This window comes from Sminthopsis crassicaudata, chromosome 3, assembly GCF_048593235.1.
Source record: "Sminthopsis crassicaudata isolate SCR6 chromosome 3, ASM4859323v1, whole genome shotgun sequence".
NCBI lineage: Eukaryota > Metazoa > Chordata > Mammalia > Dasyuromorphia > Dasyuridae > Sminthopsis > Sminthopsis crassicaudata.
In genome coordinates, this window is record NC_133619.1 from 369,409,069 (window position 1) to 369,427,582 (window position 18,514).

The 18,514-nt window shown below is 30.9% G+C and overlaps 1 protein-coding gene across 1 annotated transcript in view; it reads right to left on the minus strand.

Annotated features, from left to right (window-relative positions):
• The window catches only part of DPP10 (dipeptidyl peptidase like 10), an 887,847-nt gene that overhangs the window by 39,609 nt on the left and 829,724 nt on the right, over nucleotides 1-18,514 (minus strand). The window contains 2 exon segments of the mRNA XM_074301856.1: nucleotides 7,089-7,196; nucleotides 16,670-16,708. Of these exon segments, the coding sequence (XP_074157957.1) occupies nucleotides 7,089-7,196; nucleotides 16,670-16,708 (147 nt within the window).

Genomic DNA, 18,514 nt, shown 5'->3' on the forward strand with positions numbered 1-18,514 from the left:
ACAACAAAAACATCCAAACTGTCTATCTTTGACCCTTAAATCATGTATGTATGTATATGTATAAATACATATATATGGATGTATTTATACAGTTTTAGATTAGTCATACCTTGAAATTTCTCCTATTATTGCAATAAAAGAAAGATTTAGCATGTCCTATCTTACTTGAAAAAAATATTTTTTAAGGCAGCATCAGGTTTACATTAAAGTGTTATTCCAAATTTATCTATTTACCTACATATGTACATATGCTTTTGTCAAGAAATATAATAAATACAAAAAAATGTTACAAAACTTTTGGTGCCTAGATCCAAATGACTTTTAAAAGGAAATGTCTGATGAACAATTCTTAATGAATATTGGGATAGATTCTGGAAAAAATTCCTGGACAATGCTAACAATGAATGGCTAATATGAGGAATTCTGAACTTTCCAAGTAAGTAGTTGAAAAACATAACTCAGCACCAAATAGGAAGATGTTAAAGGCAGAGAAGTAGGAAGACATAAGTAGTGAAGTTCAAATAAAGAGTTCCAAGAACCTTTTGGAAGACCAATGGAACATAAAATAGTCAATAAACATTTATCAAATATTTACTATGCACCAATCAATATAAGTACCAAAACTACAAGAAGAGGCAAAAGACAGTCTCTTCCCTCAAGGATCTTACAATCAAATGGTAGAAACAAAGTTAGAAATAATTAAATTAAGAGAAGGAATAGAATTAAAAGGGGTTGAAAAAGGATTCCAATTGAAGATTGGATTTTAATTGAGACTTCAAAGGAAGTCAGAGAAAACAATAGGTGGAGGTGAGGAAGGTGAATATTTCAGGTACATTAAATGGTTGGAGAAAATCCCAGGAGATGAGAGCTGAAAGATGGAGGGACTTCTTTAGGGAACAAGAAGGTCAATGTCACTAGATCAGAGAATATGGTAGTAAAGTAGGTTTAAAAAGACTAGAAGAGTATAACTGGGGTCAGATTATGAAGGGATCTCAATAACAAGAAGAACATTTTGTATCTGATCCTGGTGACATAAAGAGTTATTAGCATTTATTGGGGGGAGAGGCGTTGAATGGTGAGACCTATGCTTTAGGAAAATCACTTCAGTGAATGAATGGGGCTAGAGAGGAGTAGAAAGAAACTTGAAGCTTTTGTGATAATCCATGTGTGAGGTGATGAGGACCTTCACCAGAATGATGGCAGTGTCAGAAGAGATAAATTAGCATATTTGAAAGAGGCCTTGGTAAAATGGATTTTTCTCCCCAGGGGAATGGTGAAAAAAGATACAGATAATGTTGATACAGAAGTAGGGTAATGCTCACATCACAACATCAGGTAGGTCTGGCAATAAACAAAAAAATGATCCAGTCACAAGGATTGTCTTTCAAGGACAGGGCAACACTATTGCTAAAAGTCTGCAAAGTCCAGATCACAGAGAAAGTAAGTAATGTGTAGCATACAAAGGCAAGGTTACAAGTAAACTAAGCAGAATCTCAAATACTAGGACTAGAATATAATGTGAAGATCTTGGTCACAACAGAAAAGGAAAATGCCTGATCATTAGAAAGCTCACAAATTCAGATTAGCAGAAGGGAACACCTAAATCACACAAGTTCCATTTAACTGACTCAATCGTTGAGCCTTGAAACTAAGTTCATAGTGAAGTTATATAGTTTTTATTATGGGCAAGAGATATGCTGGAGCAAAATTACAGGCTGATTATTACTGAATATTTCATAGAAAATGAAAAGAAAAATGAGATAATTATTAGTTTAATTAAGCAAACACATATCACATGCTTATTGTATTTAGAACATTGTAGTAAGAAACTGGTGAGATACTAAATTCGAGATACTAAGTTTAGAGAGAACAAATCCTTCTCTTGAGAAAAACTATAGTCTAATGCAGAAATCTACATCTGAACAGGTACCCCTAGCAGCAAAATGTCCAATAAATGTGACAAATTCAAGGGATAAAAAGTCAATAAATTATAATCCCATATGCTTAATCAAAATACTCACATTTGAATATACAGCAATATCTGAATAATTTGGGCAAATCAAAATATTCTATTTTATTCATATATATATATATATAATGACAAATAACACAGTTTAATAATTTTTCTCTGATATCTATAATCCAAATCAATATTTTTCTTATTATTCAACTCAAATTAATTCAACAAAAATGTCTCAAATGCCTACTCTATTCCAAGAATTGGTCTAGACATTAGAATTATACAGATAAAACGAAAATAGTCTCTTCAAACAAAGAAATCAAATTCTTCTCTGTATTGGTCATAAACCTTAGAACTATTGCACACTCCTAATTGAAAAGAGAATGAAATTTAGGCATGCATAACCACAACCCATGCTTTATGTGCATAGAGTTTTACAAATTATAAGTATGTGATCAAGTCCTTCTAAATGAATGAACAAATATATGTCAACTCTTTTATAACTTGGGTTTTGGTTTGATTATGGTAGAATCCAAGATTATAAATTGTAGATAATGATTCTAGGCCTTAGGGAACAAAATTAGTTTTATTTGGGTCCATAGTATCCATATTCACAAAGGAAATATATATACCCTATTTGTGGAAAGGAAGAAAATGAAATCATGCTCTTTGGGTTTATTGTGAAATTACTCCTAAAGTTATTAGCTTTAGCTTCAAGTCTTTGTAATAGCCTTTTCCCCTTCAAATTAAGCACTACAAGGGTCAACAAACAGAGCATTTTCAAAGAAAAATGAAGCATACTTATAGTCACTTTTAGTGCTTCTATGATCCAGGATACTCCTGCCATCTTGCTTTTCTTTATCAATTCATAGAGTCATGGAATCAGATAATAAGAACTGGAAGTGATTTCCAAGGTCATTTAGTACAACTTCCTTATTTTATGTTAGAGGAAAGTGGCATCTAGGCAGTTTAAGTGGGTTGTCTAAGGTTAAATAGACATCAGAGGTGAAATTAGAATACAGTTTCTCTGCCTCCAAAATAAAAATTCTTGACCCTACATAAAATTTCTGGATTTAATTCACTGACAATAAAATCCATTCAACAAATAATTTATTGAAGTTTTATATTTATGGCAGATATAAAGAAAATCTGATTTCAATGAGTTTCGATACCTTTATCATACACTTTTATTTGGCCCAACAAAGCTAATTGGGAGATGATCACTCTTTCTTTCTCTCTTTTCTAAGAAAAATTTAAAAATCTTGTTAGGTTTTAGGACATATCCAGTATTTTATACTATATTACAATAAGATATTCTAATATATTGCTAGTGTGTTTCCCTAACTCCGGAGAATTGAGTTCTCAGAAATCTGATCAATTGTCGTTCATAGAGCTCCACTTGGAGGTCTTTAAAAATTGAACACTTAATGACTTTTTCTCTCTTACATTTTGCAATGCAAAGTGGCTTTGCAAACATTAAAAAACAGAAAACTTTAAAGATTATATTTAAGTAAATCTTGAACATATGAAATTTCTGTTAAAGTTTATAATGTGAAATATTAAAATATATAGGACAATGAACTTTTTTAAATTTTATAATTATACATTTTTGACAGTATATATGCATGAGTAATTTTTTTTATAACATTATCCCTTGTATTCATTTTTCCAGATTTTCCCCTCCCTCCCTTTACTCCTTCCCCTAGATGACAGGCAATCTCATACTTTTTACATGTGTTGCAGGATAACCTAGATATAATATATGTGTGTAAATCCAATTTTCTTGTTGCACATTAAGTATTGGATTCTGAAAGTATAAGTAACCTGGGTAGATAGACAGTAGTGCTAATATTTTACATTCAATTCCCAGTGTTCCTTCTCTGAATGTAGTTGTTTCTGTCCATCATTGATCAGATTGAAGTGAGTTGGATCTTCTTTATGTTGAAGATTTCCACTTCCATCAGAATACATCTTCATACAGTATTGTTGTTGAAGTGTATAGTGATCTTCTGGTTCTGCTCATTTCACTCAGCATCATCTCATGCAAGTCTCTCCAAGCCTTTCTGAATTCATCCTGCTGGTAATTTCTTACAGAGCAATAATATTCCATAACATTCATATACCATAATTTACCCAACCATTCTCCAATTGATGGACATCTGTTCATCTTCCAGTTTCTAGCCACTACGAAAAGAGCTACTACAAGCATTCTGGCATACACAGGTCCCTTTCCCCTCTTTAGTATTTCTTTGGGATAAAAGCACAGTAGAAGCACTGCTGGATCAAAGGATATGCACAGTTTGATAACTTTTTGGGCATAGTTCCTGATTGCTCTCCAGAATGGCCGGATTCTTTCACAACTCCACCAACAATGCATCAGTGTCCCAGTTTTCCCACATCCCCTCTAACATTCATCATTATTTGTTCCTGTCATCTTAGCCAATCTGACAGGTGTGTAGTGATATCTCAGAGGACAATGGAAAATTTTTGAGGACCTTGATTAAAAACCTACCTTTACTTGTTGAATACTTTTCAAAATGTATTTACTCTGCTAAGCCTTGGTTCTTTATCTTTGAAATGAGTCATATAACTGAATGAATTATTTTCCAGCTCTAAATTACATAAATATATGATCATGTTCCAATGAAAATCATTTTCTAGGATAATATATACTACATGTAAGTATTATGAGACATTTTTCACATTATTTCAAAATTTGTTTCAGGAGATGTCACATATTCTATATCTTTTATTAGGTGTTTAGATGTAAACAATTACTTTCATTTTGATGTTGCTCAAAAAAGTTAGTTATCAGTTCTTTACCTCCAAGTTAGGTTATTTTTTCAAACTAAGATTTATTTTTATCACTAAGGGGAAATGTTATGGGATGGCTACTATTGGAGTATTGGCCCTATCACCATAGGATTTGTGTTTAAACCCTACCATTAATACTTACTACTTTTGTGATCTTGGGCAAATCACTTAACCTATTGGGGATTCAGTATCCTCAGCTTTCACAGGAGGGAAGATGAAATTACTTATGAGGTATTATATAAATATTGATTAAGTGCTGCTTTTTTCTAGGATCTATTTGATGGAAGTGATTTTATGTCTCATCACTTACTCATCAAACTATGTGTGTACTGGGAAATCCTTATGTATTCAATAACTAGTTTATTTAACTTAATTTCAGTAAGGGATGCAAGGCTTTCCAGCTGATAATCAATTTTAGCAAGGTTTATTTAATAAAATTATTCAAGATTGAAAACAATAAAGAAAAGAAAAACTTTTTCAATCCCAATGCCCTTGTATCCAACATAAGTAAAGAATGCTCCATCATGTTGGTTGATTACTGCACCCAAGGTCCCCTTCCTTCTTGATTCCAGCAATAGTCACAAGATAGAAAGGTGTTTGTGGTATTTAAAGGGCTAGGGAATCCAATACTTGCATATCAGTGAGTAATAAACTGGTGAATCTTTGACCACTTTTATTACTTCTTGCTACCTTATCCAGAATTTCCTCACATTATATACTTACTTTAACTGTTTATTGACTATAATAAAAATATATAATATTTACATTGTACATTAAAAAAAAACTTAAATTACTAAGATATGGTAGGCACACTATTTTTGTGTAGATTTTTTATCTTAGGTAATCTATATTTCAAGGTAAGACATTGAGATACAGTAGTAAACTTTCAAAATTTTTCTCCCTATTGGACTGAAGGTGCAATAGAATAGAGGAAGAATAATTTTAACACTGTATTATTCATGCAATTGATAATGCATAATGATAGCTGAAATTACACAAAATGAAATCATCACTTCAAATCATTTAAATTTAGTTTAAATAAGGAATGTTCTACTGATGAATAAAGAAAGAAATTGAATTAATTTACCAACATGTATTATGTTTTTTTTAATTTGATGGAATTTTGGGAGCTGGCTTGCCCACTATGTTCTGTCACAAGTCTGAGCCACTTAATGTGGCTATATTTTTTCCAAAATGTAAGGGAAAAAAGTCGTGAAGTGTTCAATTTTAAAGGAAGGCCTCCATGTGGAGTATATTAATGATAATTGATCAGATTTCTGAGAACTGAATTCTCTGGAGTTCGGGATACACACAAGCAATATATGGTTATTGAAAGTATCTAAAGTGATCAAATACTTAATGTACAGTGCTTAATACACTTTTAAAATTTATGTTTGCTTTAGAAATTACCGACAATGAAATTAATGCTGCATGCCAAGCATAGCAGACAGACACATTTAATCTCATTTATGGCAAGTCCTATATTATCTGGAGTGCTATTTCCTAATAAGTATGGGTCAGTAGTTATGGAATAAAGTTTCTTTCACTTCCCTTTATTAAGTTAATAGACATATGAAAAATCAACAAAAACTTTTCCATGTAGCAGATAGCCAACTAACATAACAATCCAAGGGAGCTCTTCCTAATATCTTGTAGGCCAATATCTCATAATATTTAAATATTTTTTTCTTCTGGTCATGTGGAGAATATAATCAGTTTTTCATTTGCATAGGAATGGAATGAGAATATGACCGTTTTCTTTTCCATTGAAATCATTATCTATTACTCAGAAGCTCCTCATGACCACCACTTAATAACATTTACCTGAGTATCTTTGAGCAAAATAGAAATTAAGCTGCTTTGCCATAAGATGTGTTCCCAAGTACAAATCAAATTCTATAAAGTTCAAAAAAGGTCACGTTGAGGAAGATAGATTTGAATTTTGTCTTCAGAGATAAGTAGTTTTTATATAAGGAGAGATTTGAAGGAAAATATTTTTTTGACAGAAAGAACATTGTCAAAGATTTAGAGATGGTAATACGTATGGTATATTCAGAGGTTTTTGAGTATACTAGCCTAGATGGAGTGCAGAGTATATTTTTGGGAATATAGGGTCAATGGTAAAAGTGAGGCAAATTTTGGAAGGTTCTTCATTTCCAAACTGTACCATGGAGGATATATGATATATTTTGTTCCACTGAACAATAATGGACCATTCATTAGCTCCTAGATGGTCAGATACTCATAAAATAAATGGTTAATCAAGAAATTAATGAAAATTTAACCAAACTATAGAGAAAATTATAAGTCTTACCTGAACAATGAACATGGCAATGTGATGGAATTCTCCTCGACCTCCCTGCTTAACAGGGACTGTCATAAAGAACTTGCTGCCATCTTTGGAAAACACAGGTTCCTCATTCTATAATTATATAAGGACATGCAAAAATCTGATCTTTGTGTTAGAAATAAATGAATTCACTCACAATGGTGCAATATAATAATTATATCAAAATCCATTTCTCAAAAATAATTTTAAAATTGAGTAAAAATTAGTAAAACATTCAAATTCTAGGATATAAAAAAGTATTATTAGTTTCAAATGTACACAGATCTATGCCTAACAAGTGCTATAAAATAGAGCACATTTGTGGGGGAGAATGCTTAGAAGAGAATGGTAAATAAAATTAGAATGTTATATATTAATGTTAGCTATATATATGTATATACATCATACATGAATATTTAAAGAATTATAATTCTTAGAATTGCAAAGTTTTTCAGAAACTAATTAGTTCAATCTATATATCAGATACCTGTTAATAATTTTTGCAATCTTAAAGAACTATACAAAAGCTTATGATGATCATAAGTATCCATATTCCAAATTTGACACTGTTCTGCAAATATTCTCTCATCTAATTCTCTTTAATATTACATTATTTTTTTCAAATACATATAGGGTTAGTTTTCAAAATTCATTTTTGTAAAACTTTTGTGTTCTAAATTTTTTTCTCTCCCTCCCTTACCTTCCTCTTCCCCAAGATAGCAAGCAACCTGATTAAGGTTGAATATTATGCAATTCTTTTAAACATATGTTCATATATGATATATTGAGCATGTCATCAGATCAAAAGAAAAAAAACATACACAAGAAAATAAAAAAAAATATAAATCACTAACCTAATCAAATGATTTTGAAGAATGCTAATTCATAATATAATTTTAGGTCTGGTATAAGTGGCCTCTTTCCTTTAAAATTTTGCATTAATTCATTGAGAATTCTTGTTTTTTTAATTTTTCAGATGAATTTTATTATTCTAGATAAAGTATTTTTGGCACTGTATTTGGACACAAAGTATTTTGGTTGGTATAGCACTGAAGAAGTTGATTAATTTCGGTAGAATTGTCATTGTTATTATTAGCTCAGCTTACACATAAACAATTAACATTTTCCAAATTGTTTAGATCTGATTTTATTTGTGTAAGATGTGTTTATAACTGTGTTCATATAATTCTTGGGTTTGTCTTGGCAGGTACACTCCAAAATATTTTATGTCATGTACAGTCATATTAAGTGAAATTTCTCTTTCTAACTCTTTCTTTGAGATTTGTTGGTAATATAGAAATACCAATTATATATGTTGTCTTATTTTATACTCTGCAACATTTCTAAAATTGTTAATAGTTTCTAGTATGTTTTATTAAGTTGATTCTTTAGGATCTTATGAACAAAGAGTGATGTTTTGGTTTTTGAATAAGATACTCTAATTCCTTGAATATTGAGTGTTGTTGTTTTTTTAAAGCTTATTATTTTCAAAACATAAGCACAGACAATTTTTCAGTACTGACCCTTAGAAAACCTTGTGTTCCAAATTTTCCCCTATTTCCAAAGGCAAGTAATCCAAAATATGTTAAACTTGTTAAAATATATGTTAAATCCAGAGAAGCTTGGAAAGACTTGCATGAATTGATGCTGAGTGAAATGAGCAGAACATTATACACTTCAACAACAATACTGTATGAGGATGTATTGTGATGGAATTGGATATCTTCACCAAAGAGAAGATCTAATTCAGTTCCAATTGATCAATGATGGACAGAATCAGCTACACACAGAAAAGGAACACTGGGAAATGAGTGTAAACTGTTTGCACATTTGTTTTTCTTCCCAGGTTTTATTTTTCCATTTTATAAATTGTGTTTTTCAGTGAGTTGGTATCTTTTTCATATCTATTTTGTAAGGAGTTATATGATTTTTCCATTTTATCAAATCTGTTTTGTAGGGAATTATATGCTTTTCACATTTTATCAAATCTATTTTTAAGGAGTTTTCTTCAGATAATTTCTGTTTTTTTTGTTTTGTTTTGTTTTGTTTTGTTTTGTTTTGTTTTTTTTGTTTTTCCCTTTCCCATACCCTTTTGCAAAGATCTCATTCTTTTCCCTATTTTTCTTCTAACTCTCTTTTAAGATCCTTTTTTGAAATGTTTAAGAAAGCTTTGTGAAATGGGGACCAGCTCATGAAGCTCATATCTCCCTTTGGAGCTCCATCTGATATTGATTTCCCTTTAGGAACCTCAGGGTTTGATATCTGTTCTCCTCTCCATAAACATTGCCTATGGTCAAAGCCCTTTTTGGTTTTTTGCTCTTTTTTTAAGGGGTTGAAATCTTCTCTTAAGGCAAAGGGGTGACATTTGTTTTAATGTGCCCTGCGGCAGTTATGTTAAATGACTTTGGTGTTGGGTAATCATCCAGGTCCTGAGTTCTTCTATGGCCTCTGTGGCTTACAATTGCTTTTTGAATTTGCTTTTGGATGATTTTACATCAATCTGCTAAACCACCCACTTACATCCATGACGGAGTCGCCAAAGACCATTATAAAATATTTCCCAAATCACGGATACTACAATGCTCTGGCTCCCTGTCTCAGCTCCTTGTCACAGATTCCCTATTCTGGGATTTAGGCTTAACATACTGTCCTCCCTGCCAGAATAAAACAGACTTGTTCTGAAGTACTTCCAAAGTATCTTCTTCTGGAAATGTGTTGTGCTCCAGATATTTGTGGCTTCTATCACTTCAAAACCAGTTCAGAGGCTTAAGCTGCTGTTGGTTTGAGAGAAGGTCAGAGGAGGCCACAGAAAACCATGTCTGCTCTACACCATCTTGACTTCACGCCCTTTGGGGGGCCAATTTTATTCTCAAGGAATTATTTTCTTCAATTTTTATTGTTCCATTTCCAAACTGTTGACTCTTTTTTCATACTTCTCATTCCATTCAGTTGTTTTTCTTCTATCTCTTATTTGATTTTTGAAATTCTTAATGAGCTCTTCCAAGAAGGCTCTTTGGACTTGAAACCAATTCATGTCTACCTTTGAGGTTTATAGGGAGTCAGTTTTTTTCTTCTTCTGAGTTGATGTTTTGATTTTCTCTGACATCATAGCAGGTTTGTTATGGTCACAATCCTTTTCTGTTTTTGTTGTTTTTGTTTTGTTTTTGTTTGTTTTTGTTTTGTTTTTGTTTGTTTGTTTTTACTCATTTTCTTTTTTTATTTTATTTCTCTTTGCACCTCCAAGTTTCATGACTTTTAAAGCAAGCTCTGCTCTTTCAGTACAGGGGACTCTGTTCCAACCTTGTGGTACAGATTTGAACCTTGGGTTTAAGCACAGAGAACCTTTGTGTTTGGTGGCTTGCTCAAAGCACTGGGGGTAGGCTGACCTAGTTCCTGATATTGTTGCCTGTTTCTCAGGCTAACAATTTACCTTCTGTGCTGTGACTGTGTCCCTCTTGCTTGCTCTACTACTGTTTTACTGACTCATGATAAAGATTGCTGATTTGCTGTAATTAAAACACTCCTACTATCTTTCCTAGATGTCCTCTTAGTTGGGCTTTCACTCCATGGGATTGAACTTTCTTGAAGTCCTTCCAATCTATTTTGAACTATAAAATCATTTCTGTCTCTTTGTAAGCCTATTATTCTACACTCTGTTCAGAGACTTGATTTCATGTGTTTTTCAAGGGAAACAAGGAAACACTGAACACACTCCTAGCTTCTGTCTACTGTCTTGGCTCTACCTGGAACCCCTTTCTTTCCTTTTTCTAATCAAATTGATCTAAGTTTTCTCTATTTTTTAAAATAAAATCAACTCTCTGTTTTTATTCATTAATTTAATTTTATTACTTTCAATTAATTTGATCTTTACTTTGAATTTCAGAATTTCTAATTTAGCATTTAATTGGGTATTTTTAATTTGTTCTTTGCTTAGTTTTTCTTAGTTTTGTGTTTAATTCATTATTTTCTCTTTATTTTATTTACACAAGAATTTAGCGATTTAAAAAAAAAAACTTGCTTTGATAGCATTACATAAGTTCTCACATTATCATTTTCTTGGATGAAAATGTTTTATTGTTTGCATGATTTCTTCTTTGACCCACTCATTATTGAGGATTAGTTTATTTAATTTCCAATTAATCTTTAATCTATTCATCACTGGCCTTTACTTCACATAACTTTATTGCGTCATTATCTAAAAAGGATGCATTTAATATTTCTGCCTTTTTGCATTTTATTGTGAGGCTTTTTTTTTTCCCCATAGTGCGTTGTTGATTTTTGCATAGGTGCCATGAACTGCTGAGAAAAGATCTATTCCTTTCTATCTCCATCAATTTTTTTCAGAGAAATCATATCTAAATTTTCTAAAATTATATTCAACTCCTTAACTTCTTTCTTGCTTATTTTGTGGTTAGATTTATCTATTTCTGAGAGAGGGAGGTTGAAATCCTTCCATCAATATAATTTTACTGTGTATTTCTTCTTGCAACTCAGTTACCTTCTCTAAACATTTGTGTGCTATATCTCTTGGAGGTATATATATTTAGCATTGATCTTATCCCATTATCTATGGTACCTTTTAGCAAGATGTAGTTTCTTTTCATTATATATTATATTTTTACTTTTGCTTGATCTAAAAATCAAGATCATTATTCCTCCTTTTTTTAAACTTCAGCTGAAGGATAATAGATTCTGCTCTAGTCTTTTATCTTTATTTTTTTATGTATCTCTCTGTTTCATATGTGTTTCTTGTCACCAAAATATTATAGGATCTGGCTTTTGATCCACTTAGCTATCTGTTTTATCTTTATAGGAGAGTTCATACCATTTATAATAAATTAAGATTACTAACTATATTTCCTGCCATTCTATTTTTCCCTTTTATAGTTTTTCTTTCTTTCACTTTTTCATTACTCACCAGTGTTTTGTTTCTAATCCCTACCTCCTTCAATCTGCCCTCCCTCATCACCTCCCACTTATCCCTTTCCTTTGCTACTTCTGCCTTTCCTCCTATTAGCCTCTTCCATTCTTCCCTCTTCTCTCCTACTTTCCTATAAAATGTGACATATTTTTATACCACACTAAATACATATATTATTCCCTTTTTGAACCAAATCCGGTGGGAATGAGGTTCAAACAATGTTCATCCACCTGCCTTTTTTCCTCTAATTCAGTAGGTCATTTGTGCCTCTTCATGTGATGTAATTTGCCCCATTTTATTTCTCCTTTTTTCTCCTCCAGTACTACCCTTTTCCTATCCCTTTTATGCTTTTAAATAAATCATCACTTTTACCCACATCTTCTGTCTAAGTATACCCTTTCTAATTGTCCTCATACATACAGTCCTCAAGAATTACAAATATAATCTTCCTATGTAAGGATCTAATACATTTTTTATATTTAAAAGACATATTGAATTTTTCTAATCTGTTTAAATTTTATGTTTTTCTTGATTTTTGTTTTTGAAAATCAAATTTTCTGTTCAGTTCTGTTCTTTTCATTAGAAATAATTGAAAATTACCTATTTTATGGAATGTCCAAATTTTCCCCTGAGAGATAATTCTCAATTTTTTTTAGTAGTTGATTCTTGATTGTAGTCCAATCTTCTTTGGCTTCTGGAATATCATCCAGAGCTCGCCCTCCTCCCTGACCCAGTCCCTTATTGTAGAAGCTACTATGTCATTAGTAAATCTGATCACGGCTCTTCATATTATTTCTTTCTGGCTTCTTGTAGTATTTTCTTTCCTTGATCTGATAATTCTGTAATTAAATTACAAAATTCATTGGATTTTTCATTTGGGAGTCTTTTTCATGAGGTGATTGATAGATTCTTTAAGTAGCATTTTGACCTCTGGTTCAAGGATATCAGAGCAGTTTTTATTCACACATATTCTTTACTCTATATGTATCATTTCTTGAAAGTTGTTATCCAGGCTCTTTTTGTGATCATAGATTTCAGGTAGTCAAATAATTATTAGATTATTTCTCTTGAATCAATTTTCCAGATGAAAATTGGCATTTTATATTTCCTTCTTTTTTTCTTTTCTTTTTAAATTTTTGTTTGACACATCCTAGATATTTCATCCAGTTATTCCCTTCCATTTGTTCAATTCTAATTTTTAATGAATTATTTTCTTTGTCAGCTTTTTTTTTTTTTTTTTAGTCTCCTTTTACATTTGACCAATTGTACTGTTAAAGGAGTTGTTTTGTGCAGTAGATTTTTTTTTTTGATTTTACCAAATTCATTTTTAAATAATTGTTTCTTTCTCTGTTTTGCCAATAATATTTTAGGGTTTTTTTTTTTTTTTTTTCCTCAGTATGTGTGTTCTTCGGTGTGTGTGTTTGTGTGTGTGTGTGTGTGTGTGTGTGTGTGTGTGTGTTTGTGTGTGTGTGCGCACGCGCGCATATAGTATATTTACAGCTGCTGGCTTTTCCCAAAACATTCATAATTTACCTGCATAGCTCTCATTTTTCTCCCTATTTTTTCTATTTCTCTAAGGTTCTTTCTGAGCTCTTCTAAGAGACCTTTTGAGCTTGACACTATTGTTGTCATCTTTCAGGTTTGTGTTCTCACTTTTCCTATCTTCATTATAAAGCCCTTTTTTATCATTTAAAAAAAAGGGCACAGGAAACTTGTGGTTGGCTAAGTATATAGTACTATTCAAAATTATCTTCGATAATGGTTTGGGTAAGGAGTACAAGGTTAACAAATATTACTAAGTTTGAATTTGCTTTCCACAGTGCAGAGTGCAAGACATATGAGAGTAAGATAAGTGGGATTTGTTCCTCACTTGTTCTTATACCATACTATTCTCACATCATAGTTGAGTGAGTCAGAGAAATAGATATTGGTCGTCAGGTGAAATTCACACTCATACATTTCTGTGTTAGTTTAAAAGTGATATAAAAAATTTACAGATTGAGTTATTTTTTTTTTTATTTCTACCTATTCATTTTTAAAAAAGGCCAGGAATTCAATTGTGACATCATACAGTATTTTGTTGCTCAAACTCAAAATTTTCTCACCATCTGTTTATATAGTTTGGTGTATAACCTTCCACCTAGTACATAGTGCTCTTACACTAAATAAAATCTGAGCCTTATCTAAAATGTTGTTTTTATTTGGTTGAATATAATTTGCACAAGATAAGTTTTTAGTCTTTTCTTTTTTATATCATTTTTACATTAGTTAATATAGCTCTAATACAATAATCCAAGAGTACTGTCTTAAAGACTAGGAATTCAGATAGTAATGCTATTATTGCATAAATTGATGGATTGTTTGATATTTTTTACTCATTAAATATGTTAGTAGGAAAGTTGATAAGCTTCATAAAATAAAAATAATAATATAACAACAACAATAACTGCAACAACAAACATTCAAGAAAATTCCAGTGGCAAATGAAATTCTGACCACAATTTTTCAGTGAATTTGTTCAGTGTTTCTTTAGCAACATAGTGCTGGTTGAATTTTGTTGGATTGTCTGTGAAATGCTTTTTGGTAGCATCACATGGTGTAACCCATTTCATAGATTCTATCTATTGATATACTAATATAAGTTGCATACTATGACTTCATTTGAGTATAGTTATTAAATATTTTATTAATATTATTTGAAATAATATCTGTTCAGAAAATATTTCTGTATAGTTTTGACTTAACACAAATTTTAATATAATCATTTGGACTATTTTATCCTTTTTTTGCAGAGTGTTAACTTAATGAATGTACTTTGGGATTTACTTTCATGTTTTACTTTTTATTTTAGCTGACTTAGACTGTCAAGCTTAATTTTCCATTTTTAAGAAAATTAGTTAGTTACCATTAAAAAAGAACACTCCCATTCAAAGCAGTAAAAAAAAAAAGAATAAAAAATCATGAGTAAATCTTCTCAACCACATTATGTTTCTATACAGCTGAAAACAAATCATTTTAAGGACCTCTCAAAACAATACCATTCTACATGCCTACATCTAAATTTAACTGAAGACAGCATACTCCAAAAATAATATGCATTTCTGCTAGATTTGAAAAAAATTCAAAAAGGGAAAATATCATGTCTAAATACCTTGAGTGTATACTAAATTTTATATTTATATTAATTTATATTAAATCATATATAAGTTACATATATATATTACATAATTTATATTAAAACAACATCCTTATTTTTTGGTTTGCTTTTTGATATCTAACTCAGCTTTATGTAAAGTGGAAAACTGAGTCTGACTATTTTGGGGATGTTACTTTAACTAAGTGTAATTTTTAGAGTGGTAGAAAACAGACTTATTTAGCAAGCAAAATTTTAATTTAGTAAATGCTAGGCCTAATAGTCCTTCTCTTGAGAAAATAGTTATGAACCCCACCCTCACAGTAAATAGTTGTGTTAAGTTAATATTTGCTTAGCTTTTTATCATGTGGTATAATAGATACAGCACTGAACTAGAAGTCAGGCATAGAGTTATGACTACTGTGGAATTCACCCTCAGTTAACAAATTATGGCATTACAATAAAAAACAAATGATGACCAAGGAGATTCTTCTGCCTAATAGTCTCCTAATTTGCAGTTTCTTCCCAGGCATCATACAGTACAGTGCTTTTCTGGTTACATTGCTTTCATTTTCCATCTGAAGTTCTGGTGAGCTTCTTTGAGCCATGCTGGTCCTTCCCCCACTTTTGGTGCCTTACTAGTGCATCTTGTATTCTGAAATTGCCAATCTTGTAACCCTAAAATGTCATAGACCCTATAATTCTTACCTGCACCTCTACCTAGAAGAAGACCCAGAATCTCATTCTAACTATATTAATGAGATATTTGATTTTAGGAATGTTACTTAACCTGACATGACCTCAATTGCCTCACCTGTGAAATGACAGGTGAAATTAGTTTCATTTATTCTTTCAAAACTTATGAAGCTCCTATTAAGGACATGTGGAGTATTGTTATTTCCTGGAGGGGATTCAAAAAAGTTAATTTGATTAATATAGACCACCCATCAAGTTAGGTTGAACTTTCAATTGCATTTTTTCTTGTTGCTTTGGTCAATGACATAGGGTTTCTATGCTGAATTATACACATAATCATCTCAGCTATTTTTTGTATTTTCCCCAGGAAAACAAAATAATAAATCATATAGATGTTTTTATATAACTTCTTCAAAAAGCATTGAGTCTATATTATATATGTAAAATATGTGTAACTATTATAACTTGAAGAAAACATATACATATATGTCTATATATCTATAAATAGATATATAGATATATCTATATATCATATATATATGTATATATAAGGTTGACATATCTCTATCTATCTACCTATGTATATATACATAAATATACATATTAATAATAACATTTATGGGAAAAAACAAAAATTAAAATTAACTTTTAAATGAAAGAGACTTTATTTTTATTCAATTTTAATTTAATTAGAACATTTTTATTTTTGCCTGTTACATCTTTTAAAATCAGTTTAAATAGAATTCATCAGAAAGAGATGAATAAGACAATTCAAATGTCCACCAGTTGAGAAGTTAAACGTCATACATACTGTACCTGTTTAGAAAGCCACACGTCTGATGTCATCTCATATTTCTGAAATGAAACAATTTATTCCATAAGATGTCTACACACCTGTATTTGCATGCATTAGAAGGATTTAATTTTTTCAATTACATTTATTTTTCCTCTTCTGGTTCCTATACTAGAAAAGTCTTTTGTCCTTACTATCATTAAAAAAAATCTAAATGCTTAAATAGGAAATGATAATTATATGATTATTTAACTATGAACACAACTTTACATTGAATTCTTTCTGAATTTTAAACACTTAGATTAAAACGCATTTTTTCCCAAAACCAAGATCCCTTTGATAGGTTATAGTTTCTGAACATCCCTACCCATTTTTTATTTTTACCTTTAGGCTTCACCTGGTAAGTAATAATAGTTAAGGTGTTCAAAAGAAATTGGCACACAACCAAGTTTAAAATGATTAATCATGGACATTACTCTTAATTTTTCTCTCAATGTAAATCATTTATTTTGGTATTTTTTCAGTTTGAAAAAAATTAAATACCATAATTTAATTTAAAAATCTACTTTATGGGGGCAGCTATAGAGCACCAACCTTAAAGTCAGGAGAACCTGAATTCAAATCTGGTCTCAGACACTTAATACTTCCTAGTTGCATGACCCTGGGCAAGTCACTTAACCCCAAATGCCTCAAAAACTATTTTATGAGGGACTTATATATTTCTTTAATGAGATAAATGACAAAAATGTTTATTCAAACAAGATAATATAATGTGGCTATTTGTCAATTCCTTGATGCCATTTTTAGATGAATTTGACTTACATTTGTTGCATTGTAGAAATAAGATTTATATTGATATGCTGGAATTGGAAGTTTAACTCTGAAATATTTATTGTGCAGGAATAATATTCTACCTCATATTTAAATATCCCTGTTAAGTAATGGTTCAGTAAATCAGTTCTCTCAGTCTATAACTCTGTCTTCTCACCCACTGACATATTTTGACTATTATATTGAACTATGCATAGATGACTTATTGTTCACCTATGTTGCATGATTTGTCCAAATTTTTATTATTCTTTGAAATAAATATAGCTTGATCACTAGGCAAGCAATAGCCTTATGAAAACTGGATGAATATATTCAAGAATTACAGAGAATATATGGCTAAGAGCTATGACATGTCTCTTTAGATCACAGTTGACCATGAGTAATTCCAGGATATTAACAAGCTAATAGTAGCTGCTACATAAAAGGGAAAATATATTTGTCCTGATAATCTTCTCCAATACACAGAAAAATTTGAGGCATTCATAGGGGAGACATTGGCTCTTGTATTTTTCAGTGCTCAGAATATATAAACAGTTTTAGGCATACATTGGTTGATGATATCTGCTAAATAGAAATAGAGGAGCATACTTGAAATTCTAACCCTTGAAAATGTTCATTACATAAGCAACCATCAAAAAAAGTTGAATATTTTGGAATTCCTAATTAAGAAAATATGTACACCTTCAAATAAATAACTCATTTGTGACTGTATTTGAGAATCTATCTGTAGGAAACATTAACAATAACAACAATTAAGCCTGAGCTAGGAGAGGCTTATGTTATTCAGGCAAAGTATAAGGGAAAATTGCAATTGTCCTATTAATAAAGGATAAATTCTCTACCATCTACATGTACTGAATCCACTTTATTTACCTTTTAATATTCTGATAAGGTACATTATTTAAATGGAAAAAATAAGTATTTCTCCCAATGCTAGAATAATAAAAGTTCAGGGTTTTATTTAATTTTGGCTATTTGTTTTTGTTCACTTGTGACTATACAACTAGTTAATTAGTAAAGAAGAAAGAAACATTTTT